Below are 27,116 nucleotides of genomic sequence, written 5' to 3' on the forward strand. Positions count from 1 at the left end.
TCAGACACCATTTACTTATTTAAGGTTTATCAATTTATCAATTTTATCAATCTTCTTCCTGCAACACAAGGCATGTTTAACACATTTGATCATGATAAGAATTAGTAAATCTTGGTTAAAAAAAAAAAGAGTAGGAGGTTCATAGCAAAGAAGAGATAATATAGGAAAAATGCAAAGACTGAAAAAAAAATAACAAAAACCACACGAATCCACACAGTGAGTGTTCTTCCTACCTACCTTTTGCAAAGCTGCTAAGAAGCTCTGTAGGGAAATTCTGTGACCTATAGTACTTGCTCTGGATATACAGGTTCTGACCACCTTACTGTCTACTCTCACCTTCACTGGTGGCGTGGCTCCTGTCCCAGAGTGTCTGCGGATCTGGCAGCCATTCTGGCTGGGCCTCTGTGGCTTGTTGTTCAGTTGGGGCTTCTTCACAGTACCCCCGTGGTCATTTCTCACAGAATCAACCTTCTCAGCAGTTGTTTTGCTTAAAAGCTGATAAGACATATGAGAAATTAATAATCTGATCAAAGTGTCATCTAAAAAGTCCACTGTAACTATAGCTTTCACAGTTATAGTGACAATCTTAAATAATATAGTTTGTCTAAATGAGACCTACCACCGAGCTGTTGGCATCTGGCAAGAACTGTCCAAACTCAGAAAGCAGATCCTCCTGGTTTTTGAAGAGACGTGCCACCTGGGCATACACCTCCTGCTCGGTCAAAGCTGGAGTGTAGTTTCCTCCAGCTTCCTTGGCATTCCGCTGTTCTTTCTGAAGAATGACAAAAGAGACAGATGATACATACTGCTCTGAATCCTACACCACACATGGAACAATTGTTTTCTGAAATATGTGATACGGCTAAATTATGTTATCTACTTAAGTTACATTAAAGGAAGTATTTAATTACTATTTTGATTGCAGCCTTTGAAAAAGATGCTGAAAGACGGGTCTTTATAAAACTAAGAACATATAAATGCTGTCAATTAAACTGATAAAACACAAGACATTAGAAAATCTTGTCCATGTTCTCTTGTAAATTAATCATGATATACAAATTACTCTCAGAGACTTGCACCATGAAACAAGCATGCTCTTAACAAGCTAGTGACCTTAAAAATCCTGACAAGATGCTGCAGAACGAGCAAAGCAGGTGAGTACAAGTGACTTCCTAAACACCATTACAGTTCTAATCAGGTAATATTCCCAGTAAGAACTATTGGGCGTAATGGATATTCTAGCTCTCCTCAGACTAGATAAATACTCAGAGACTGACAGACATGTATGAGTCTAATTTGACCACGACAAAAACAACCATTTCTGAGCTAGGTGTGCTGGCAACAACCAACATCCCATCTACTTAGGAGGCTGAGGGAAGAGGATCAGAGTCTAAGAGTATAAGACCTGCTTAAAGGGGGATAAATGAGTAACCCCCTTACCTGGTATGTGTGCAAAATCTCCAAGAATGCTTTGTAGATGTCTGGTTGGCCCTGGAATCTGTTCTTGATCTTATTAACATAGTTGATGGCATGATTAAACTCCACAGGTTGATTGTTCTGCAAAGATGGGGCCGTTCCCAAGGAGATTGTCACTGGTGTGTGAGGCTGGACCAGTGGAGAACGTGGGGATGCATATGGTGGGAGTGGGGGAGTCTGCTGACTGGCTGGAGTATGTGCTTGTAGTTGGGAAGGCTAAAAAGAAAAAAGTCTTTATTTTCCTCAAGAGCATAGGTGGTTTGACACTAGGGAAGAAAATTCAAACCAAAAACCCAAAACAAAAAAAAAATCAAGGTATTTGATCAACCCATATCTTTTTTTTTTTTTTAACTCATCTAAGCCATTAAGTACTGATCAATTAAGCCAAGCCATTTTGGTTCAATTCAAATGATACATAATACTTTTCACATTCTGACACTATCTCAACATCAAATTTTCTAAATACAACCTCAAATAAAAGGCTATTTCTAATTATAAATTTTTCACAAGCAAATTTTAAGCTCACTAGCTTAACAGGTGCAAATTGAAAAGAAAAACTCATCCTACACAGATTTTTAATGTCAAGAATAACACCACAATTAATTGTGCCCATAATCCAATATGAAATGTTTTTACACCAGCTCTGTTCAATAGAGCGCTCTAAAATGTCATCAGACACAAGAGCCACCAGCTACATGCTGGTTCTTGAGACATAAAATTTAGCTAATATGACTAAAACGCTGGATTTGCTTGACCTAAAATCCAATCTTATGTAGCTAATGACGATTCTTTCTAGATCAAGAGTATCTTCCACTTATCGTGATTATCAGCTGACCTGCCAAATGGAGCAACTTGATTGTGGTTTTTGAGGCAGTATTTTATACAATTCAGGGTATCATCAAATTCCTTATCCGACTACCTCCACCTTCCAAGTGCTGAGATTTATAGACATGTCATCATGCCCAGCTCTGCAACCTTTATAAAATGGCAATCATGTAAGTAGAGTCTAATTTGACCATAATAAAAACAATCATTTCTGAGCTAGGTGTGTTCGTAACACCTAGAGTTACAGTTACTCAGGACCACCAAAGCCCAGGATTGTAAGGCCAGCCTGGGCAACACAGAAAACCCTAGTCAAAAAACAAAGCAAACCACACACATACTTTCATTTCTTCCCACCTGTGGAGTCAAAGGACTACTTACTACAGAGCCAGTTCAGAGGCTAACTAAACAGAAGCGGAGGGCAGAGTCCTACAGTCTACTGGCATGATGACTTAAGTATAAACATGAACCATGTGACTGGGGTGAGATGTCAGCATCCTCTCTAACGACATCACTGTTGTAACTTGGATATCTATCTGAGTCTAATACAGGGGAATGTCTGAGAAGTACTGTCTAGAGATGCGGTGTCTTCCCATGACTCACCTTGCTGACTTTGGCAGGTGTGGGCTGAGAAGCTGGCTGAGTAGGAGCTGGAGCTGACTGGGCTGAAGGCTGAGAAGGATGTGGAGGTGGTGGCTGAGGCTGGGGCTGGATGCCATGGGTGGGGATCTGATGAACCTGGCCAGGAGTTGTCACGTTCACCATGTCATTAGTCTGCACCTCAATTTTGTAGCCAGGAGGCAAGAAGGTATTGAAGCCCATGATCAGGTCAGGATGGCCTTTAAATAACTGGGATACACTGCTAATCACACCTGGAGTATCAGTGCTGACAAAAACAATTACAAAGAAAGAGAAGTGATAAAAGGCAGGCTTGACAGAAAACCTAAAGGAAAACTAACTTCTATATTTTCTCTAAACAGGAAAACATAATAACCAAGGCCAAAGAACTTAAATTCCAAAGCCACTTAGCTTTAGAGTTATAGGTTTGGTCAAAATTTTAAATAAAATATACATTCATGCACACAATTCTATCAAACAGATGTACACAGAGTACATCTCTATAATTCCCAAGCTGGGCCCAATCTTTAATATACCAGTATGACTGTAATGGGTTTTATGTCTAGACTGTTCAGGTGAGTTACTCTCACACAGTCATGCCAGAATAGCAGGGCATCTTACAACAATAAATAAATAAAATCAATTTACCGCTATTACCTCCCTGACTGAAATAAGCACCAAGAAAGAGTGTAGTTAAAATTTTCTAGTACACAGGACAGCCAGAACTATTTCACAGAGAAGCCCTGTCTCGAAAAACCAAAAACCAAACAAACAAAAAGCCTAAAAACTCTGCAATTTCCATCATGAAATCAAAATACAGTGATGCATAGCTGTACATGCCACTTGAGAGGCTGAGGCAATAGGGCTGCCCAAAGTTCAAGGCCACTCTGAACTACATATAGCAAGACCCTAATCTCAAAAGCATTCCCCCGATGAAAATAATAATCTATAAAAGGGGGTGATGTGTGTGTGTATATATACATATTCCCACTAAAAATCTACATGCTGGGTTGGAGAGATAGCTCAGAGGTTAAGAGTACTACTGACTGCTCTTCCTGAGTTCCTGAGTTCAATTCCCGGCAACCACAAGGTAGGTCACAACCATCTGTATTGAGGCCTGGTGCCCTCTTCTGGCGAGTAGGCATATATGCAGACAGAGCACTATATATATATAATATATATAATAAAACTCTTAAAAAATGCCAAGCACAAACTTCAATGCACAAATTTTTTTACCTCTGAGATTTAAATTCCTTCATGATATCAAGGAAATCATTGTAGACCTGAGGCTGACTACCAAACTGCAGCTTCACCTGGTCAAGATAGGACAGGGCATCCTCCACCTGAGGCAGGGATACATTGCAAATATGTAAGAAGTCAAAACTTTTTAACAACAGATCATCCATCCTCAAATTAAGACAGTAAGTGAATTATATATGAAGTACCAGAAATTAGTATGAACACTTAAAATATGATTCAAATTTAAAACAACAACAACAAAAAAATCAACTCAAATTCTGTACTCTTGCCATGGATAATTCTATAGGGAATGATCAGTGACTAATAATTATATTACCATAATATTCACGTAGCCATTTTGTAAGTACGTGCTAAGATACAATACAGCACAACCAACACAGGTGGTGAAGATTCAATAACAAGTTAAAATCGTAACTGCACAGAAACTGCTCTTATCTAGTATAACTCCTAACACAATGGGTGTAAAACAACGACCGAAAGTCATAACAGCACATGGAAACAGCATCACTTTCTCTGTCAAAGCAAGGAAAATCAAAAAGGTGATTTATAAACTGAAACCTACAGACAAGTACACATTAGCAAACAAGTACATGAGGCCCTGTGAAGAATGTCAGAAGCATCAGCAAGGGAATAATCTCATGTAGTCTACCTGCAAAACTAAAACCAGTCAGTCTGCTAAAAAAAGGATGATTTATATCCCACTTGGGATGGGAGACTGAATGAGATTTCATCAAAATATTAACCATGATGGCACAGTATTTAAAGTTTATATATTGCTTATTCTGGAAATTTTTTTCCCAGTTTTCAACAAGTTAACTGTGGGTAAATGAAAAAGCAGAAAGCAAGCTGTCAGGTAAGAGGAAGGACTACATTAGGGAAAACAAAGATCAGACATTTTTGACACACAGATGCATTTCGGGGCATACTGCTCCTCCCACATGGAAGCCCCTAGATAGAATTAAGCTATTATAACCAAATGAAGATAAAACAACTCTCACTTCAGTTTTAATTTACATTGTTTTGTATGTGGTTTCAAACTGATTTACCTAAGTATAAATCAGAAAAATTGAAAACTAAGCAAATGCCACACACACACACACACACACACACACACACACACACACACACACCAACAATACTCAAACAAAAAATGGAACAAAAAGGTTAGCTGGAAACACAAGCTTCAACCAGTTCTCCCAGATGCCTCAAGTACTCCACAGCACCACTATGCATTCAGCAGGACATATGAAAACACTGACACTTCAGTCACAACTATTGTCCCCAAACTGCATTATAAAATGTGCCTCAAAAGCAACATGTTTTACAAAGCACAGATTTAAAGATGCCCACAAATTCAGATGTTCAGAGCATAGAAATATTAAGTTTGAGCTGTATTTTACATTATGGTGCAAATTTGTTATTCCCAAATTGGACTGCTCCCAGATATCTGTGTACTCAATAAAACTCTTATAATACTAAGAAGTCTTACGTCTAAAAGAAAGCACCTCAAACCCAGACTTCATTTTCTAAGTGATCCTTCAATTCTGGTGTGTTTGAGTATCATGCATTCATACAGTCAACATTTTCTGAGTGTATGTTTTTCTGGATTAGGCACAGACACAGGAAAATAAACAAAAAAGGAAATACACATAGGTTTCAAAAGCAAAACTTCTTGTAATTCAAACCCCACTCTCTTAGGTGAAGGCATTACTTCCTGCAGAAGACACAGTGACCCAAGTAAAGAAACAGAATACCACCTTTAGCCTCTGAAACTGCTGCTGTCCCTGCACTGGTGCAACTGGTGGCGCTGGGTGGGCATGGCTCTGGACCACCTGGCCTCCGTGAGGCTGGACAGCTGTGGGGTGATGGTGACTGCCGTCAACTGCTGCTATGGCGGGCCCATGACTGCCAGAACTCTGTGGCACAGCCGAGACCTGGATAAGAAAAATACAGACAAATTCAGGCTTGGGCATTCTTCCTCAAACACATCTGAGAAATAACACAAATCTACAAAGCATGCCTATGTATTTCTTCATGCACAAAGAAACTAACAAAACTAAATGTCCCAGAAAAAAAAAGGAATTACTGATGTTATAGCCCTCCTATATTTAATGTTCTACAGATGTTAAAAATAATTCAATTTCAGCAATTTCAGCAAGGTGTGGGGCACATATATTTAATCCCAGCACTAGGGAGGTGGAGGCAGGCAAATACAGCCAACACACACACACACACACGTATATATGTATATATAGTGAGTATATGTGTGTGTATATAAGTACATACAGTGAGACCCTGTCACAAATAATAATAATAGTAATAAATTTCCTGAGCACTTCTCCTATTTCAAAACTATTAAAGCCGAAAGTAGGAGCTCATGCCTATAATGCCAGCACTTAAAAAGCTAAAGAAGGTGGCGCTGCTCTAAGTTTGAGGTCTACTGGATCGATATAGAAAATTTCAGGTCAACCTAAGCTACAGAGGGAGATCCTGCCTTTAAAATGAAGAATAAGTAAATAATGGGGGGAGGGACAGTTTTAATGTCAGTAGATCTGACTGTTTCATCTCCAAATGAGGAGACTGAGCAATGTAAAATCTACTTTCTTTATGCAGTATAAACTGTACACCCCAACTTAGAAAACAACAAGGATTTTCACAAATTCTCACAAGTTTATAAAAATCACCCTGTGTGGGAGAGAGAAAAAACAACTGTGTGTAAAATTACAGATATAAAAGAAAATTATTATATTATTAAGAAAATGGATAAGAAAATATGGAAGGGGCTGGAGATGCAGCTCAGCTGAAAGAGTATGTGCTCAGTGCTCCTAAAGCCTCGGGCTCCACCTCCAGCTCTCAGACGATGTGCTGGTGCTTGCCTGCAATCTCAACAGCTGGAAGCCAGAGGCCAAAAATTTAAGTCTTCGTCAGCTACACAACAAATTCAAGGACAGTCTGGGTTGGAAGAGACCTTACCTCAAAGAAGAAAAAAGGAGGGGGGGGGGGGAGGAAAAAAATTTAAATAAATTCTACAAATTCTAATACATACATGTTTCATAAGGGGTCTCAATCTGAGCTTTTCTATTTCAAATTATGTGTTTTACAGGTTTTCATAAAACTTTAATCATATGGCCAGACAGTGGTGGCACATGCCTTACTCCCAGCACTTGAGAGGCAGAGGCAGGAGGATCTCTGAGAATTTAAGGTCAGCCTGTTCTACAGAGCTAGTTCCAGGACAGCCAGGACTGTTACACAGAGAAACCTTGTTCTCTAAACCCATCCCCCCCAAAAAAGACAAAAAGCAACAAAAAAACTTAATTATATGGGCTGAAGATCTGAGCTCAGCGGCAATGCTTGCCCAGCAAGCAAGGGCTGTGGACCAGGTCCCTAGAACTTCGAAGTAACAAGATAGCACCATTAATTATCCTCTGCTAATATCTGAGACAGCTGCGTTTACTACAAGCACACACCACTGAGGATTTTTACAACTATATCTAACAGACAAGATAACTATAAATCTATTTGGAAAATAAAAATAACCCCACAAGCAAAACCCCTTTTCTTCTAGTCCTAAGTTAATAATCATCTGTTACTTACTGCTCCATCAGCCTGACATGCAAGCATTACACTGCTTCACAGGAGACTCCTGAGAAACTGACACTCAGGTGCTTACTGGCACACATGAGGGTCTGAGTTCAATCTCTATCACTGAAGAGTTAAATTAAAATAAAAAAGCCAAGTGAGGTGTAGTAGTATATGCCTTTAATCCAAACACTTAGAGGCAGAGACAGACAGCCTGGTCTAAACCAAGACTTGCAGGTCAGTCACAGCTACACAGTGAGACCCTGCCTAAAGATAAAAAAAAAAGAGAAGAGGAAGAGGAAGAGGAAGAGGAAGAGGAAGAGGAAAGAAGAGAAGAGAAGAGAAGAGAAGAGAAGAGAAGAGAAGAGAAGAGAAGAGAAGAGAAGAGAAGAGAAGGAAAAGGTAGTAACAAAGAAGGGTTAGTGGTTACTGATATGCACAAGACCCTGGAATTAACCTTAACTAACACAAAGAAGCAAGGTAAGGTGGCACAAGCCTATAACCCCACAACTGGGAAACTAAAGTACGACAGAAGTCCAAGGCTAGTCTGGACTCCATGAGAACAAATTTCACAAAGAGAGAGAGAGAGAGGCCTTAAGGAGGTGGAAGAAAGATTAAGGGTCAACAAGCAATATGCAGAGAACTGCAGAGGTCATTACATGACTTTTGTTATCTGGTGGTTTGCGCACTACCATATGCATATATTTAAAACATCTCCATATGTATTTCACATCAAGTTTTTCGTGGGTAGCTCTATGCCCTATAAAAACCACTCTCAATGGATGAAACCACCACTCTCACCCCTTATTCCTACTCCCTCCCCTGGCTCTAGCTTACCTGGTAGTTGGGTGCCACTGAGTATTGAATTCCTGTAGCTGACTGCATGGTCTCAGAAACTGCTTCATACACAGGAGGGGCAGGGGCAAGTACCCGGTGCTGGTGAGGAAAAGCCTCTGTGCTTCCAGGAATCCTTCGCTGCTGGGCTGCATACACCGGTGACTCCTGGTCATCCAAACGTCGCTTCATTCTGCACTCATGCTCAGGAATGCACTACAAACCTGTAAAATCCAAAAAGTAACAACTAAAATCTCCCTCTAGTATGACGCAGTTCCCCAAGTTTAATGTAAGCCTGACTTTCAGAACTGATCTACTCATCTTAGAAATGATCACCAAATAGTTTACACACACCTCACAGCGAGCAAGTTAGGATTAGAAGAGAAGTGGTTCAGAGAGAGTTTTAATCAATCTGGTAACACTAAGTTGAAAATAATACTACAATTCAAAACTGCAAATAATTTTAAAAATCTCCTTTTCTAGTCATTCTCCTGTGGTGGTTTCAATGACAGTGGTCTCCTAGGTCATATATTTGAATGCTTGGTTCCTAGTTGATGGACTGTTTAGGAAGAACTAGGAGATGTGACCTTGTTGGAGGAGGTATGTCACTGGGGGTTTCAAAAGCCCACACCATTTCCAGCTATTCCTCCACTTCACACCCCCTCACTCTCTCACCCCTTCCTAGTTGTGCCTCAACAAATAAGCTCTCAGCTAATGCTCCAACCCCATGCCTGCCCAGCTGCTCCTGGCCACAATAACCCTGACCTGTAAAGAAGCCCCCAATTAAAATGCTTTTCCTCTAAATTATCCTGCTGATGGTGTTTCTTCACATCAGTAGAACAGTAGCCAAAGGTAGCTCCCAAAACACTATTATAGCTAATACTAGTTATATACTCATATGCTGCAAATACAACTCTCAAAATTTTAGTACTGGCACAGAGTATGCACACTATGAAGGTGAAAGGAATAGATGGGTTTCGTTACGTAATTATCAATTGTTACAACTAAAGCTATCATTGAGTTATGATATGCCAGAAAAATGAGGTCAAAGGTTACGTTAAAAAAATAACGTACAGCCAGGTGGTGGAGCCACACACCTTTAATCCCAGCACTCAGGAGGGAGAGGCAGGCAGATCTCTTGAGTTTGAGGCGAGTCTGGTCTATTGAGCAAGTTCCAGGACAGCCAGTGCTACATAGAAAAACTGTCTCAAAAAAAAAAGTACATTTAAAAAAACTCTTGTTTTCAAGTAATTTTTTAGCACCTCAAACTAAAAAACTTAAGATAGAATAGATGACTTCCAAGCTTCCTTCTGGCTCTTTCTAACATTCTTTAATACAAGAAGTTTCTTCATCTTAACAATACCTTTGTAGGGAGTGACATTCTCATCAAAGGGTACACCAAGTCTAAATGCACTTTGTCCAGGAACCTACTTTTTTCCTGAACATTTCTGACATCAGTATCCTTAACATAAACATAATATACTACAGTTAAGAAGAAATACTTAGAAGCCAGCAAGATAGCTCAGTAAGTAAAGGTGCTTGCTGCCAAGACTGATGGTCTAAATTCAATTCCTGGGACCATAATGGAAAAGAAAAGGCAACTGTAAGTCTCCTCTGACTCACACACACACTCTCTCTCTCTCTCTCTCTCTCTCTCTCCTCTCTCTCTCTCTCTCTCTCTCTCTCTCTCTCTCTCTCTCTCTCCCTGGCACGCATACATACATGTGCACAGAAGAAACACTATGCAAATGAAAGGGGCTGGAGAGAGATGCTCCAGGGGCTGAGTGCTTACTGTTCAATCATGAGGACCAAAGTTCCCATCCCAACACCCACACCTCTTAGATCACAGCTTACTGTAACCCTGACTAAACAGGATCCAGCCTCTGCAGAAACTTCACTTATGTGCACAAGGACACAGTCCCCAGCTCCCACCCCTGCCTCTACAACATATACACACACAAACACAATTAAAAATAAAACAAATGAACAGGCAGGCAGACATTCTGTCTACTTGGGCTAGGGAGAAAGCTCAATCAGTAATGTGCTTGCTATGCAAACATGAGGCTCTAAGTGCAATCTCCAGAATTCATAAAACAAACAAAACTGGAACAGGAGAGATGGTTTACTGGTTAAGAGCACTGGTCCTTTCAGAGGACCCAGGTTTGAGTTCTAGCACCCACACATCAGCTTACGACAATAATAGAGCAACTCAGGTTCCAGGGGATCTAACACCCCCTCCGGGCCCCAATGGCACCAACCATGCAAGTAGTGCACCGACAAGCATGCAGGTAAAAACTACATACACACAACAACTTTTAATGTATAAAAACTTAAAGACATCAACCCTATTTCAAGAAGATAAAAATTATAGTTATGGACAGGCTTGGTATTGGGGGACAGCCTGCAGAATTGCAGTTTTGAAGTTCAAGGGCAGCCTTAGACAACTTAGACTGTTTTTCAGAACCAACTTTATTAAAGGGCTAGGCAGTCAACATCTGTTAACCCGACAGATGCAGAAGTGGTAGGTGAGCCAGAGATAGAATCTCCAGAGCTTGCTGGCCTGCTAGTCTGGCCAAGTTGGAGTGCTCCAGGTTGAAGAATATACCTTGCATGCATGTGTGCACATGCATACATACACATGTATATATATAAACACACACACAGGAAAGGAAAATTCAATAATGGCTAAGATTTAGTACATTATTCCCCATATCTGAAGACTCTTAATAAATACAATAATTAATCTTTTCAAAAACTTCAAGCTACAGATATACTCTGGTCTATAACTTTAGATCCAAGAATTATTCCCAAGTTTGTATGTGATATAGTACATCCGACTTAGTTAACTAGACTTGAAGAGACAGACAGCTCTGAGGGGAAATCATTTAAAATGCCAAAATGCCTTAAACTGATTATGATTACCTACTAAAAACTAATTTATTTAGTTCAACTTTAAAAAAAATTATACACATTAAAGGGTTAAGCATGTTTATGCATGTTATTTGAGAGCTAGAAGTAACTAAGGAAGTGTTAAGAACACTGATTGTTCATGCAGAAGACCTAGGTTCAGTTTCCAGCACCCACATAGTGGCTGACATGCTATTTGACAATCAAAGTGTCACAGGTCACTAAACCTCCACCTATTTTGGGAGAGAAACTAGATTAAAAAAAAAAAAATAAATGGATGAACTACAAATTCCATAAGAATTGCTGGCTGCTACTTCTAGCCACAAATGAAACCAGAGTTTGGCTTAGCTTTTATTTGATTAAAACTTAGATGTTAATCTTTTGATATTAATCTCTACCAAAATGCCAATATTTTATAAATGATAAATAAACAAATGTGTATGAAGAACATAGCAAAGGAATATGAAAAATAGAATATTTGTTAGGGCCGGGCAGAGGCAGGCGGATCTCAAGGCCAGCCTGGTCTACCAGAGCTAATTCCAGGACAGGAACCAAAAAGCTATGGAGAAACCCTGTCTCGAAGAAAAAAAAAAAAAAAGAATATTTGTTAGGCACTAGATTCTAGACAAACTCTCTTGAACTTTTGTAGCTTTGGCCCTGGCCCTGTGGGGTTTTTTTGTTTGTTTGTGATGCTCAAATGCTAAGTGAGTCTTTCACTGCTTAAGTATTAAAAGCATCTTAATTTATTGTGAGATCATGTTTTAACATTTGTTTTACTATTTTTTTTAATATTTAAAAATTTTTTCGAGTATATGGGTGTCTTACCTGCGCATATGTCAGTGCATAACATGCACACCTGGTGCCTGAGACACAAATAAGAATCAAGCTAGGAGGTGGCAGTACACATCTTTAATCCCGGCAATCAGGAGGCAGAGGGGAAGCAGATGGATCTCTGGGTTTTAAGACCAGACTAGTCTACAGAGCAAGTTTTAGGACAGCCAGGGCTACACAGAGAAACCCTGTCTCTCAAACAAACAAACAAACAAACAGAAAGTAAAAGTAACTGTAATTTGTGGGTTTCAGTGCTGGATCAAACCCAGGGCCTTTTGTAGGCTAAGCAACTACCACGAAGTTGCATGCCCAGTCAGAAACTACTTTTATGACATATTTAACCACATTTATTTTCAGAACTTTTCTTCCTGGATCATTTATATAAAACTGAAGAGATGTTATCCAGAGCCTGCGTTTTCTCTTAATTATGCTATTTTGTCAATTTCCTATCTCCCCAACGAATCACTTCCCTTTAAGTAACACACCCACTCCTTTACTCCTCATCAAGACAGCTGACATACTTCCCAAGCATTTCTCGCCCTCTATTCTCTACACCGCTTTCAAAATATCCCTCAAATAGTTTTCCACTAGTTTTCCAATACTTTAAATACAACCCATGGGACTGCAAAGATGGCTTGGCAGTTAAGAGTCCAGGATTCGACTCCCGACATCCACATGGCAGCTCACAACCTGTCACTCTACTCCAAGGGGTCCAATACCCTCTCTTCTTTCCTCTGTAGGCTCCACACCTTCATTCTCAAGATGCACAAACATACACTTCGGCAAAATACCCCTACACATAAAAACATCAAGTTTTGTTTTAAAAGTATAACCCAAATTCCTAGAACTCCTTAGTTTAGTTACTAGTGTCATTGAAGTCAGGATGCCTATAACCCCAGCACTCAGGAGGCAGAGGCATCACCACAAGGACCAGATCAGAAAGGCTTTCATAAAAAGTTCAAGACCAGCTAGAGTTTTACACGACTCTGCTTCAGAAAACAGCACCAAAAACAAACAAAACACATATACTCAAAACCACAACCAAATAAAAACCCCTTGAGTCAAGTACGTCTGGAGGGAGGGAATCTTACTTTACCTTTCAGAACCTATTCCTTCATCTAGTCTACCAATTCTGGGGCAGTGGGCAACACCAATGTTGGGGTCAACTTAATTTAATGCAAATAGTCTACCATTAAGCTACAATCCCAGTCACCCCATTTTTGTTTTTTAAACAAGTTACTCAGGCTGGCCTTGAACTCACTGTTACTTAGGAAGACCAACTCTTGGGGAACTGGGATTACATGTTTGACCCACAAGGCTCCGCTATCACTAATTTTGTAGACACTCCTCACACTATAGAAAATTTGTTCTGAGATATGAACCACTCTTACCCATGGATACTAAAACCCACCGGCATCAAGTCTTTCATACAAACTGATATAATATTTGCATATAATCTATGTATCTTCCAGCATATTATCCCATATACTTTAATCTCTAGGCAACTTGTCATACTCTGCAAGTTAAACAAACTGTATTTTCAAGAGAACAAAGAAAGTCTGTATGTGATGAGTAAAGATGGATTATTTTTTCCCAAATATTTCTGATCTGAGGTTGGTTGAATCCATCAATGTGGAACTTGTGGAAATAAGGGCTGAACGTTCTAACCGCAGAAGAAAAATGACAGTAATAGTTAATATGCATGGAATAACAAACATTAACTCTTATAGCAATATTGCTAACTAAGTACTGCCATTCTCTATTTCACTTCTTACGTTTTTGAGGTAAGATGTTGATGTGTAACGGCAGTCTGGATCCTGCCTCATAATCCTCCTACTCGTGCCTCCAGAGCACCGGGATTACAGACATCCGCACTGAACTTGGTTCTAGTCTCAATTTTATAAATATGGAAATTGAACACAAAGATTAGGAAGACCACAGATGACTCTTTGCCCCCTAAAAGCTTCAGAACTAGCTGGGAAGCCTAATTAATCAAAGACATGTGAAATAAAACGCTATCTACTTTAAAATAAAAACTAAGAGAAAATAATTGCTGGTCCTTTGGATAAGAATGTATGTTAATACTATAGGGGGTACCTCCCCCTTATTGTTTATTACAGTGAGTGTCTGAACTGAGTGCTTACACAAGTGCATCAAGGCTCAAGAACGAAGGTCAGAGGACAACTTTTGGAAGTCAGTTCTCACTTTCCACTTGGCTTATACTGGCTTCACCTCCCAGCTATAGGAGTTCTGGGACTGCAAGCGCACACTACCACATCCTCCCTTTCACTTGGATTCCAGACTGAACTCAGGTTGTCACACCTGTGTTGGAAAGAGCTTTTACTGTTGGGCCATCTCACTGGCTTGGAAGCTTTTAAAAGTTTAGTCTAAACCGGACAGTGGTAGTGCACACCTTTGATCCCAGAGCTCAGGAGGCAGAGGCAGGTAGATCTCTGTGCACACTACTTAACCTACCCAGTCTCTGCCCTACACATTTGCCAAGTCTAACTACTGCAGGAGAGTATGAAAAGTATTAGCTAACTGAGCTCCATCCATATTGTGAGAAAATCAAGTTATTATGAAAACCAGTGTTCATCCTCAATTGAAGACACGCTAAGTGAAAATGGGCCACAAAATATGTACACATGATCTCATGCATATATACACACATACCACACACTCAACACATATATTCTATTCTACGTAAATGTTACATCAAAAGGAAAAATGCTGGCTAGCACGATAGCTTGGTGGGTAGGACATCTGCTGCCAAGCCTAACAGTCTAAACTTGATCCCTAGAATCCACATGCTAGAAGAACAGACTGACAACTTCAAGCTGTCCAATGTCCACAAAAGTGCTGAGGGATATTCACACTATGGAACATACTAAATAAGCAAACAGTCAAGTGAAAAACCACTATACACAAATACTGTTTATCAAGTACTTTTTATAAGTGTACTACAATATGACTGAGAAATACATCAAGAAATTAGACTTCAGGGGCTGGAGAAATGACTTGGTTAAAAGTGCATACTGCTCTTGCAGAGGACCTGAGTTCAATTCCCATCAGTCATGTTAAGCAGCTCACAAGCAGCTGTAACTCCAGTTCTAGGGAATCCAACTTCTGGCCTCCCTGAGCTCCTACATGTCCACATGTCCACACACACACACACAATTAGAAATAAATCTAAAAGATAGATAGAGGGGGGCCGGGCAGTGGTGGTGCAGGCCTTTAATCCCAGCACTTGGGAGGCAGAGGCAGGTGATCTCTGTGAGTTCGAGGCCAGCCTGGTCTACAAGAGCTAGTTCCAGGACAGGCTCCAAAACCAGAGAAACCCTGTCTCGAAAAACCAAAAAAAAAAAAAAAATAAAAAAATAAAAAGATAGATGGGGGGGGGGGCTCAGCAAGTAAGAGCACTTGCTCCTAAAGGGAGGACTTCACATAGAGAACTGAATTTCACGATGATGCTATCCTTCATCATCAGGACTACTGTTAAGATACCTAAGGACACTCAACAGCTCAGAGAAGGCATATGGTTTTCTTGTGTCTCTCCTGTAGAGTCTCCTCTTCCTACACATCCAAGTGCCATGTCCCTCCTCTGTACCTCCTACAACATGTTGCAGTTGATTCTTAAAGCATTTAACGTTCAATGATGTGTGGTAAAAGCATGTCTCTACTTGTCTTTCCTGACAAGAATGTTAAGTTCTTAGTGACAAAGACTGTTCCTCACCAGCCCAGAGCAATTTAAGCAGGTGCTCAATTAAATGGGTGGCGCTTCAATTCACTCTCAGAATTCAAGGCCCAATCCCCTCCTGGCCTGGTTTTTCCCAGTAGCTATGGAGCCTGTCCTGGAACTTGCCCTGTAGACCAGGTTGGCCTCAAACTCAGAGATCCACCTGCCCTGCGTCCCAAGTGCTGTGATTAAAGATGTGTACCACCACTGCCTGGCTCCAATTCTTTTATTAAAGATGTGTTTATTTTAGCCAGGCAGTGGTGGTCTACACCTTTCATACAGGCAAATCTTTGGAGGCCAGTCTGGTCTATACAGAGTGAGTTCCAGGACAGCCAGGGTTACTTATCTCGAAAAACAAACAAAACAAACAAACAAAAAAGATGTATTTATTTTGCCTGTATGTCTGCCTGTGTACCACTTTTGTGCCTAGTACCCACTAGACCAGAAGAGGGCATCAGATTACCTGGATCTGGAATTACAGATGGCCGTGAGCGCCATGGTGCTAAGAATTCAACCCTAGGTCACCTGGAAGAGCAGTCAGTGCTCTTAACCACTGAACCATCTCTGCAGTCACCCCACCCCCATCCCGAACCTTTTTTCACAAAGCAAAAACTGATTGCTCCTCAAAATAAATAACACAATTAGCACAATCCCACCTCTAGATCTTGATCCAAGAACTAAAGAACTTGAGAATTATTCATAAAAACACAAAGCAGAGTAGGAAAGACAGCTCAATGGGTAAGCACACTAACAGCTCTTCCAGAGGACCCAGGTTCAGTTCCCAGCACCTACACGGAGGTTCACAACAGTCTGTAACTCTAGTTCCAAAGAATCTGATGCCCTCTTCTAGTCTTTTTGGGCACCAAAAATGCACATACATACTTATAGGCAAAATATACAGAGAAAATGAAAATAGACAAACAAATCTATAAGGTAGGAAAAAAAAAACAAGTTAACTGTGGTATGTTACACAATAGTACTAACCCTTAAACAGGAGGAAAATTCTGACATATACTACATCAGTGAACGGTGAGGACAAACTAGGTAAAAGAAGCCAATCACAAAAGATAAAAGTGAGTGTGCTATGCAGTGGCACAGGACTTTAACTCCAGCGCTCAAGAGGAAGAAGCAGGTAAGAACTCTCTGAATTCCAGGACAGCCAGTAATATGTGAGACCATGTCTCAAAAATAAAATAAAAATTAAGGGGTAGAGACTAACGAGTGAGTTCAGCAGTTCGAAGCACTTGCTATTCCTTCAGAGGACCAGAGATTAATTCCTAGAAACAGTATCAAGTAGTTCATAACCACAGCTCCAGGGGATCCCATGTCTCTGGTCTCCAAAGGTGTCTGCATTCACATGTATACTTAGAACAATAAACACTTCTGTTACAGAAGATTTACTGCTTCATGTATATAAAGTTCCTACAGTGGAAGATGAGTAAGTTTTGAAGCTGGACAGTGGTAAATGTTGCACAGGATATGAGTGGGGGGTGTGCATGTGTGCGATGCCTACTTACAGTTTTCTTCTACCACATTGAGTCTTAGGGATCAAACTCAAGGCTATCAGGTGTGGCAACCATTGTTTTTACCTGCTAAGCCAACTTACAGGCCATATTTCTTACTGGCCTCGAGCTCGCTATATATAGTTGAAACTGACTTTCAACTTACCTCCCAAGTACTAGGATTGCAGGTTTGTCCCCATACCTGGTCTCATGAGGTTGTGGAGGCTGAAACCAGTGATTGAAACACACAAAGCAAGCACTCTATAAACTGAGCTCATATTCCCCTCACACAACTCATTTTCTTAAGTACACACATTTGTTATAATTAAAACACACACACATATATGCACACACATTGTACATACTACTCTCTCAGTAAAGCAGAGGCAACTTTACATGGTTGAGGTACTGGAGGCAGACTCCCTGGATTCAGATCCTGTCTTAATCACTGATGTGGTCTAAGCCGCTCTGTGCTATTCTATCCTCAGTCACTTAGTCTGAGTTTGTGAGGCAGGCTCTTATGTAGCCCAGGCTGATTTAAACCCTCTAAGTAGCAAAGGGCTGCCTTGAACACCTGACCTCCTGCCTCTATCTCCCAAGTGCTGGGATTACAGGTACTGTAATCTCTCCTGGCTTTTTCTTCCCTCTAAAAAAAATTACTATTGTATATATGTATGATTTTGAAGTGTGCACTCGTGCAAAGGTCAAAGGACATCTTTGTGCCACTGGTTTTCTCTGCCCACCTTTATGTGGGTTCCAGGGATCACACTCAGGCCTTCAAGCCCTAGTCACAAGAGCTATACCCACTGTGCCATACTGCTGCCCCTATTTATTTTTTATGTGTGCATGTAGGAGCCAGTCAACCTCAGCTGTAAGCCCTATAAGTCCATCTGATTTTTCAAACAAGTTCCTTTCTGATTTGGGGTTGGCCCACACAGGTCAATCCCAAGAGCCTCCCTATTATCTACTGCTCCCCCAGTGTTTGGAGTTCAAGCCCAGGCTACCAAGCATTTAGATTTCTAAGGCCAGCTTTCCAAGTATGTTCCAGGAATAGGACAAGTCCTTTACTTGAACGGCATCTTTGCTGACAGACATTTCCCTGGCCCCATGCCTTGTTTTCTTTGAAATATTTATTATTGTTGGGAAGGTAACAAAGATGTGATGGTCAGAGGACAACTTTCAGGAATCAGTCTCTCCTTCCAAAGTGGGTTCCTGGGATCTAGTTCAGTCTTAAGAGTTTGCACAGCAAGTGTCTTTACCCACTGAAGCCACCTCATCAGACATCTTCACTTTTAAAACATGTATTTCAAGTCAAAGATGTAATCAGCTGGGGCGAAGTAAGAAAAAAATCACTTTGAGCTCTAGGCAGCCTGGGCTACAGAGTGCATAGTCCATTTATTTCACCACTCCACAATCCAAAGCTGACATAAAACTTAAATTACATGTGTGTATAGCACTCACCAGATATCTATGTGTACACACACACACACACACACACACACACACACACCCTTTAACAAATGTACAGTGCCTCGGGCAGAGTCAATTCGGTAAATGTAAACCTGTTTTACCAGAGGGAAGAAGCTATTGCTTGAAATGTACTGTCATTTTTTAAGAACATACAAAAGATATAATTTAACGTACTTTCAGCTGGGGGAGTCATCTGAAACTGGAAAGCACTATGTTAGATTACTAAAGGCCATGAACACAACCTCTGAATTTTAAGTAAAATTCCTAGACTAAAGCTGCCCTGGATAGCTTTTCAGTATATTGGCTGCTCTGTCAAGAGGGCTTTGTTTTTGCCAGAGATCCTGTTAAATTAATACCCATCTTGATTCTTAAAAAAGAAAAAAAATGGTACTATTTAATTTTTAGATATTTTTCTATTATTTTTAATTATGAGTATGGAGATGGAGAATCTATGTACCTGTATTCAGGTGCCCATGGAGGCCCTGGAGCTCCAGTTACAGGTTGACATAGGCACTGAAAATGGAACTCAGGTCTCTGCAAGGGTAATACACATTCTTACAGTTTAGCCACCTGTCCGTGCTCCCAAAGCTAATAATTCTAAGCTATTTTAACTGTGAACAAAACTAAAGCATATAATACTTATGTATGGAAAAGCACAAAAAATCCTAACTAGGTCTTTTTTTTTTTTTTTTGGTTTTTCAAGACAGGGTTTCTCTGTGGTTTTGGAGCCTGTCCTGAAGTAACTAGGTTTTTACTTGAAATTTTTTTAATTTTATTTTTTAAATTTTTATGTGCATTGGTGTTTTGCCTGCATTTCTCTGTGAGGGTGTTGGATCCCCTGAAACTAGAGTTACAGTTATGAACTGCCATGTGGGTACTGGGAATTGAACCCAGGTCCTCTGGAAGAGCAGACACTGCTCTTAAACACAATCGTCTCTCCAGCATCTCTTACTTGAATTTTTAAAGCCTAGGATTTGTGACTCCAGCATACTATATACTGTACATTCTATAAGAATATATCTTATGTCGCGTGTGTGGCACACGCCTTTAATCCCAGCACTTGAGATGCAGAAGCTGGCTGAGTTCCGAGAGTTCTATGCCAGATTGGTCTACAGTTCCAGGACAGCCAGGGCTAGGAGGAGAAATCCTGTCTCAAAGAACAAAAAAAGTCATCAGTATTTCCCAGACTGAACTTCAAATGGTAGAATTAAATATAGGTTGGCCAAACTTTCCTCAAAGGCAAAGTATCATCCACTACCTTTTAAGTTTATACATCTGTAAAACACCCGAGCTCTTATTTTTTGGCCTCCACATCAATTCTATTACTATTGCTAATTCTTTAGCTGAAAGTGAACACTTAACCTCTTTAAGTGTTGCACAGTGCATGGTTTTCAGCCTCTACTGAGCAAAGGACAAATCTAGAACTTAACTTCAGTATGACTAAATACAGACACTGGGTTGCAAAGATGGCTCAATACAGAGGACCTGAGTTGGGCTCCCAGACCCTTCCCAGGTGGCTCACAACCACCTGTGAACTCCAGCTACCAGGGATCTGACAACCTCTTCTGACCCTTGCAGGTGGACACACACACTAGTACACACAAACCACACACTATAAATCATTTTTAAAAGGCAGTTTAAACATACTATTCAGACACCAGTACCTAAATAAGTATTCAATGTTTACTTATCATAAGTTATTTTTCTAAGATCTAACAACATCCCATCTAATATATATATATATATAATGGATTTAGTGCATAGGTAACCATGTATGGTTACCTATGCACTAAATCCATAATGGCCAAAGTAACTTTGCAGCCCAGGTTGGTAGGGGTATGCTATACAGGTTCCATAGAGGAGTCCAACCTACTTTATATCTAAAAAGCATTAAGCTTTATGGACTAACCATTACATAAAATCAAAAGAATACTAAATTCTAATTTACCTTTGGGGTGCTATGATTATGTAACAAAACTTTTGGTGAGAGTATCAGTCAAGAAATCAGAGTTTTTTACTTTAAAAAATCTTAGCCAGGTAGGGATACAGAGTGAAACTCCTAACTTAAAAACAAACAAAAAAAAAAACCAAAAACAAAAAAGAAGAAGAAGAAGAAGAAGAAGAAGAAGAAGAAGGAGAAGAAGGAGAAGAAGAAAGGAAGGAAGGAAGGAAGGAAGGCCTGGCAGTGGCACACACCTTTAATCCTAGCACTGGGGAGGCAGAGACCAGTGGATATCTCCAGCCTGGTCTACAGATCGAGTTCCAGGACTGGCTTAAAACTACACAGAGAAACCCTGTCTCGAATACGCCCCATCTTCCAAAAAAGAAGAAAAAGAAGAATCAAGCCTGAGATACATAGCCTAGTGGTAGAGCAATGACTATGTGCCTCTGATAAATTCCAACATGCACAATCATTTTTTTTAAATCACCTTTGTCAAAAACCAGTTGAGACTAAAATTTAAATTCAATCCTTTCTATAAAAATCTCAGATTTGTTAGCAGCTCGAAGGACAAAACTGAGTCTAAAGTCCTAAGGCACCAAAACTGGTCGCAAATTTTAGCTATCTACCCCGCTGATGCGAAGCTCCGCCCATAAAGCCACACAGTCGCTGAACAGCAAGAGAACTCCAGGAAAGGTTGGCGCCCTCCACGTTTCCAGCCCCTGATGGCTCTGACCCTCCCCCACCAGTCACTGCCGCGGAAGCATGGGCACAGCATCAGCCGCACCCCACCGCGGACACTGAGAGGACGCTGAGCATCTCCTCCCAATAATTACGACTAAGAGGAGCCGCTGAGCACGTTTCTACTCTCTAAGCTGTTACGGCACCAACCACGATGTTAGGAGCAAAGTAGAGAAGACTACAGCTCAAGGTCCCTATGCCCACGGCAGAATAGACTAAAGAGCCACAGCATAAAGTCCGAAAACCTCCACTGCTCCCCGTCGGCGAGAGCCCCTCCCACCCACAGGGACGCAGGGCGGGGCACACACGGAGACCCAAGTCCCGGCCAGACGCAACAGCGGGCTTTCCCCGGCGCCGCTTCACTGCCAAGGAGGCGGAAACCCCGGCGGGGCGGGGCGGGGGGCGTGGCCGAACGCGCCTTCCGGCCAACCGGATCCCACGAAGGCGGGGGAACACGGGCTTCACGCCCCCTCGCCGCCGCGCCCTGAAAGCCGCACGCGGGAGACCCCCTTCCCGTCCCGCAAACCCCGCGGGCCCGAAGAGATGCAGCCCAAGGCCCCACCCACGCGGCGGGGAGGAGGGGCGGGGCCGCAACCGCGGGCACTTAGCGCGAGTGCGTCCCGCCCCTTTCTCCACCACCGCACGCGCGCCGGCCCCGCCTCTGATCGGCGGGACGAGGGCCCGCCCCTCCGTGCGCACCGGGACTACGCTCTCCTCCCCCCCTCCCGCACGGAGTGCGGCCCCGCTCCGCCCCCCATAGCCACGCACGGGAAGCCGAGGTCAGCCCCCCCCGAAAAACACACGCCCTCCAGTCCCAGGTTACCCGCCACCCAGCTGCCGGGCAGACCGCGACGCGGCGTGCTCTTACCGCAAAAGCTCCAGCCACTCAGCCTGCGCGTCGCTCCCGGCGTGAGCCTCGCACCCAGCACGGAGGCCCCGGAACGGCGCGGGCACAGGCCCGCAAGAGAGGACTGGCAACCTCCTATGCGCTCACGAAGCGGTCACAGGCCTGGGTGCCCAGACTGGGAAGGAGGGAGGGAGGGAGGGAAACTCTTAAGGGGGGAAGGGGAGGGGGGAAGATGGAGAAACCGTCTCTGCCGCCTCTACCGCCGCGGCCGCTTCTCTGTTACCCGGGAAATCCCGCCCACTCTCCCAGCCCGCCCCGCCAAGGGAAGGCTTAACCTCGCTCCGCCACGGGATATACTAGCCATCCGTCAAAGGTTGAGCCAATCACCGCGCCGTACAGACCTACTCCCGCCTCCTTTCCTCGCTGGGAGGGGAGGGCGAGCCGCTCACCTTCTCCACGCCCCTATTGGCGGGGAGCGTCCCTAACTCAACCCCGCCTATTGGAGACTGATTGCCGGATCCCTCCCCCAGGCTGCAATATTATTGGAGGAAGAAAAGCACCTCCTCACATTTCATTGGAGAGTCCCACATAACCCTCCCCATTACCGCCCCAGCCACAGGCCTAACAAATCGGCTCCCGCCTCCGCCGGTCACCGCATTGGAAGGCTACCTTCGGTTCTCTCACAGCCCCAGGAAGGTAAGTAACCAATGTGGGGTAAAAATGTCTGTAAGTGAAGCCGACTCCACCCACCACACTGCTGGCCAGGCCCCGCCCCCAACAATCTGATTGGATTATCTTGGCGCCGGTAGGAGCCGCCATTGGACACGGTGCCGGTCCAGGAAGGAGCCCATTCCGCCCTGCGCGATGCTGAACCTTAGCAGTCCTTTTGTGGAATGTTTACACTAGAGACTGAAGCTCAGAGTTCCAAGGCCCGAACTGGAAATGGCGCGGAGCTCAGGGTTGAAACCCGAGGCTTTAGGACTTTGAGGAAAAGACAGTAGTATTACCACCGTAGAGGACTTACCAAAACAATGACAGAAAACCTTATCCTTCTACCCACTTATTTTTACTTTTCACTGTCTCCTAAATACAGCCATCTGGACCATTCAGCAGCTACTTTCAGCAGCAGATTCCCAAATTAAGGTCTGGAGCTTTAAACGGATAAACCCGGAGATTACAAGCCAGTCGCTATGGCTGGCTGCATTCTGTGACACTCCGACAGCCTGAATGTGCAGCCCTCAGAGGGCGGAGACAAGCAAGCGGAGGCCTTTAAATGTCACTGCCTGGGCAAGCCTCCGGAAGGCGGAGCATGAGGCAAAATGTATTCCCTATTGGCAGAGTAGATCCAGAGACATTTTAGGCCAGGAGAACCGAGATACAGAATAACTCAAACAGACCACGGTATAAATAAACCTTGAGGATGCATTCATATTCAGAGGATGAGTAAAAATTCCAGTGTGTCTGTGTGAGGGGGTGGTCTTGAAAATGACTGTTCAAAGAAAAGAAACTGCCATCCCAACTCTTCGGGAGAATGAGGCAGGAATATTGCTTGAATTTAAGAACTATAGACAAGCCTCTTCAAAGAAAAAAAAAATTGGGGGAGCATCCATAGTCTCTTTGGCAGAATGCGTTAATGGCTGTCTCTAAGTCCTCTGGGTAAGTAACAATGCGTGAGCACACAAAGTGCTTTCAAATACCTAGTTCCTTTTATTTATTCACCAATAAAGCGTGGGACCAAAGCCCATGTTGCTTTGGGGGTGCTTTCGCTGCACCATGAGGAACAGTTAGGCAGGACTAGTCTTCCAGGGCTCTACCGACAAAAAAATAAAAAAGAAAAATTTCTCCCTAGAGTTGTGTGTCCCCAAGAGATACTGCACGGGGAAACGTTTCGTAAGCCCAATGCTGCCCTCCTGTAATCCTGCGGAGACTACCATAAATAAGTGTTGGCAACAGGTGGGTTTTGACTCCGAGGACGGCCCCTTGCCGCGAGGCCATAGTAATGAGTTGTGAACTACAAGAGTGCCCGACAGGTGGGAGCGGTCACAATGGTAACCAAGCCAAGCCCTAGGCCAGGACAGGGCTCTAAAAATAAGAAAAACACGGGGCCAAACCGTCCAGAGGTTGAGAAAGCAGCACTCTAGAACTGACAGATTTCTACCTTGAAATGAAACGCCTTACCCACTATACTGGGTACCTACCACGCAGCACTCCCACCATGGTATCAACAAGCCCCCCCCCAGTCTTTGCCATAAATAGGTCTCCTGGACTTCCCTTGACCGCAAGAGACCGAAGTATCATAGATCTTGTTCCATCATTAAGTTGTCATCAGATTCCGTAGACTAAGGACCACGACTGTCTTGCCCAGGGAATAAGGATGCGGCCAGTGTCCAAGCTTTCTCAAACTTAAATTTAAGCAAGTCAAGGGGCACGAAGAAAAACAGCAACGGTTGACCCGAACTCATTCCCTGCCCTCAATGGGGCAGATCCGGAGCTACGCTTTCCAGCGCAAAAGCACAATTGTAAGGCTACTAGATCTCTACACTCGGAAGAATCTTTGTGTGCCTCCAAGGCATTCCCCGCCCCCCTTACTAAGGGCGCGGAGCTTGAGACTTCCGGGCGGGAGGGAAGTTGCAGGGAGCTAGGCGGGCCGCAAACATGTGCCGAGCGCGCTCACGAGAAGGGGGGGGCAGGGAGCAGGAGGATGTCCCCCTCCTAGCTTGTCCTAGAAGGGGAAGGCCTATGGAATTCGCCAATCAGAAGAAGGGGCGGGGGCTTGCACCTCGCATAAGCCCCAGGAATCCTCCCTCCGCCCTTCGAAGAAAAAATCTTAGCAACTTAAACTCCAGTCCAGCCTCCCAATAGGCGGAGCCCTAGAGAATGTCATCCAATCCACACACAAGAAGGGAAAAAGGGACTCGCACCCAACCAGTGGAAGACAAGAGAAGGCGGGGCCTCTGGAGAGCCTGAAGAGGGTAGAAGAGGAAATGGCCCCGCCCCTCTCGGGTCCCCTGCAGGCCGGTTGCACAAGCTCCCCGCAGGAGATAGTAAACAGTCTAGGCCAGGCAGGAGAGACAGAGGTGGCTACTCTGCCTGCCTCTGAGCCTCCCCTCCCCTCGCTACACCGCCACGGCCCGCACTTTGCGCTGGCGCCCCGCCTCTCGGCCCGCAGCCGCCATCCGGCTGACAGGCGCGCCCCTCCCCGCCCGCTGATGCATTTCCTTTTCCCTATTCCAAGCGTGGAGTCTCTTTTCCCAGTTTCCGACCTTCACTGCCCCTTTCAGGCCACCCCCTCGTGAACGAGCGCGCGTGCGCGCACGGCTGCCCCCACCCCGTACGCAGCCCTGTGGCACGCAGCGGCACCTCGCGGAAAGAGGAGCCCAGGCAGCACACTACGCGGGGAGGGGGGAGCAGTCGCCGCCACCGTGAGGTGGGCGGGGAAGGAGGCAGCTCCATGTTTGCAAGGGGATCAGCTGGGGCCGCGAATTGAATTCGCCGAGTTCCTGGAGCTTTTCGACACTCAGCCAGCGCTCCCCGCCGGATCGCAGCCTATCTGGCTCTGGCGCCGAATACTTGCTAGATTGCCACGGTTCAGGAGTTCGGAGACAACGGCGACTCCCGGGGTTAGTGGCCAGAACCTCTCCCGCCCCCAATCTCCTCCCGCAAATACAGCATTGCTCCCGCCCCCAGAGTCCTTAACAACCGCGGGCCCATGGTGCCCGCGCCTCCCCAGAGCTCGCCCACCGACCCACCAAGTTTGCCGACAGAAACAAACCCTTGGGGCGGCTACTGCACTCGCCAACCCTGGTTAGCGGAGAAAGAACGCCGGTCACGGCTTGCTCTAAACTCCAGCGGTCAACCAACTCCGGACACCGCGAGCTCGGTGGGCCCGACCCACCAGGCTGCGGCCGCCGCCCCCTGCCGAGCCCGCGCGCCGCAGCCCAGGCCCTGTTCCATTCGCTGTACAGAAATACCTCATTTTTTTCTTTGAGATTTTTTTCTTTTAAAATATTTTTAAAGCATTACAAGAGCAGTTGGTCTCCTGTCGGCCGATTCACCAATGCGCTGCCGAGACCTACCGAAACCGACTGCTTGGTGAAATGAACTGGGCGGCGCGGCCGGCGGAAGGGCGACCCCAGGCCAGGCTGGCCCCCTCCCCACGGCTTCAGTCCGGCTTAGAAACACACTATGAGCGGGCGGCGCCAAGCGCTCTTCTTCCTGGCCTGCCTCTAGCCTACCTCGGCCGCGGGACTCCGAGCCTCCACGCAACTCGGTCTTGGGGACCGCGGCACCTACACAGCATTAGGCCAGCCAAAGCAAGCAGCAAAGGAACTAGCCCCCCAAAAGACCGAAATTGGGGAGACCAAATTAAAAGCAGCTGTTTAACATACCTTCGGAACCAGGCGAGGAGTCCTGAATGGGAGGGAACGCCTCCCAGTAGCCATTGGCTTGCCCTCGCATACGTCAGCACTCTGGGTCCACCTCCTCCCTCTCCCCGCCCCTTCCCCCCCCCCCCCCCCCCCCCCCCCCCCCCCCCCCCCCCCCCCCCCCCCCCCC

At 44.0% G+C, this 27,116-nt stretch overlaps 1 protein-coding gene across 3 annotated transcripts; it reads right to left on the minus strand.

Moving 5' to 3' along the window:
- Positions 1 to 27,039, minus strand: Sin3a (SIN3 transcription regulator family member A). 3 transcript variants are annotated; one of them, XM_050119499.1, is made up of 8 exons: positions 26,951 to 27,039; positions 8,593 to 8,813; positions 5,934 to 6,110; positions 4,153 to 4,259; positions 2,902 to 3,184; positions 1,441 to 1,692; positions 620 to 772; positions 1 to 495 (listed from the first exon to the last, which is right to left on the minus strand). In XM_050119499.1, exons 2-8 carry the CDS (start codon positions 8,779 to 8,781, stop codon positions 16 to 18), a joined length of 1,641 nt encoding a protein of 546 aa, XP_049975456.1. In that variant the 5' UTR covers positions 8,782 to 8,813; positions 26,951 to 27,039; the 3' UTR covers positions 1 to 15. The 3 variants fall into 3 exon arrangements, with proteins under 3 accessions (XP_049975456.1, XP_049975455.1, XP_049975454.1); XM_050119498.1 differs by lacking the exon at positions 26,951 to 27,039 and adding an exon at positions 26,798 to 26,933; XM_050119497.1 differs by lacking the exon at positions 26,951 to 27,039 and adding an exon at positions 22,584 to 22,763.
- Between the last annotated feature and the right edge of the window lie 77 nt (positions 27,040 to 27,116).

The sequence above is a fragment of the Alexandromys fortis genome, unplaced genomic scaffold (assembly GCF_014885135.2).
Source record: "Alexandromys fortis isolate MF-2015 unplaced genomic scaffold, M_Fortis_MF-2015_v1.1 scaffold_167, whole genome shotgun sequence".
NCBI lineage: Eukaryota > Metazoa > Chordata > Mammalia > Rodentia > Cricetidae > Alexandromys > Alexandromys fortis.

What these genes read in the sequence shown, in the direction of transcription:
- Sin3a (XM_050119499.1), bottom strand. Translation starts at nt 8,781, where the DNA reads ATGAAGCGACGTTTGGATGACCAGGAGTCACCGGTGTATGCAGCCCAG. An exon ending in CAGTGGCACCCAACTACCAG is followed by an intron (nt 6,111 to 8,592) that starts GTAAGCTAGAGC and finishes TTTCTTATCCAG; the next exon opens with GTCTCGGCTGTGCCACAGAG. An exon ending in CAGATGCCAACAGCTCGGTG is followed by an intron (nt 496 to 619) that starts GTAGGTCTCATT and finishes ATGTCTTATCAG; the next exon opens with CTTTTAAGCAAAACAACTGC.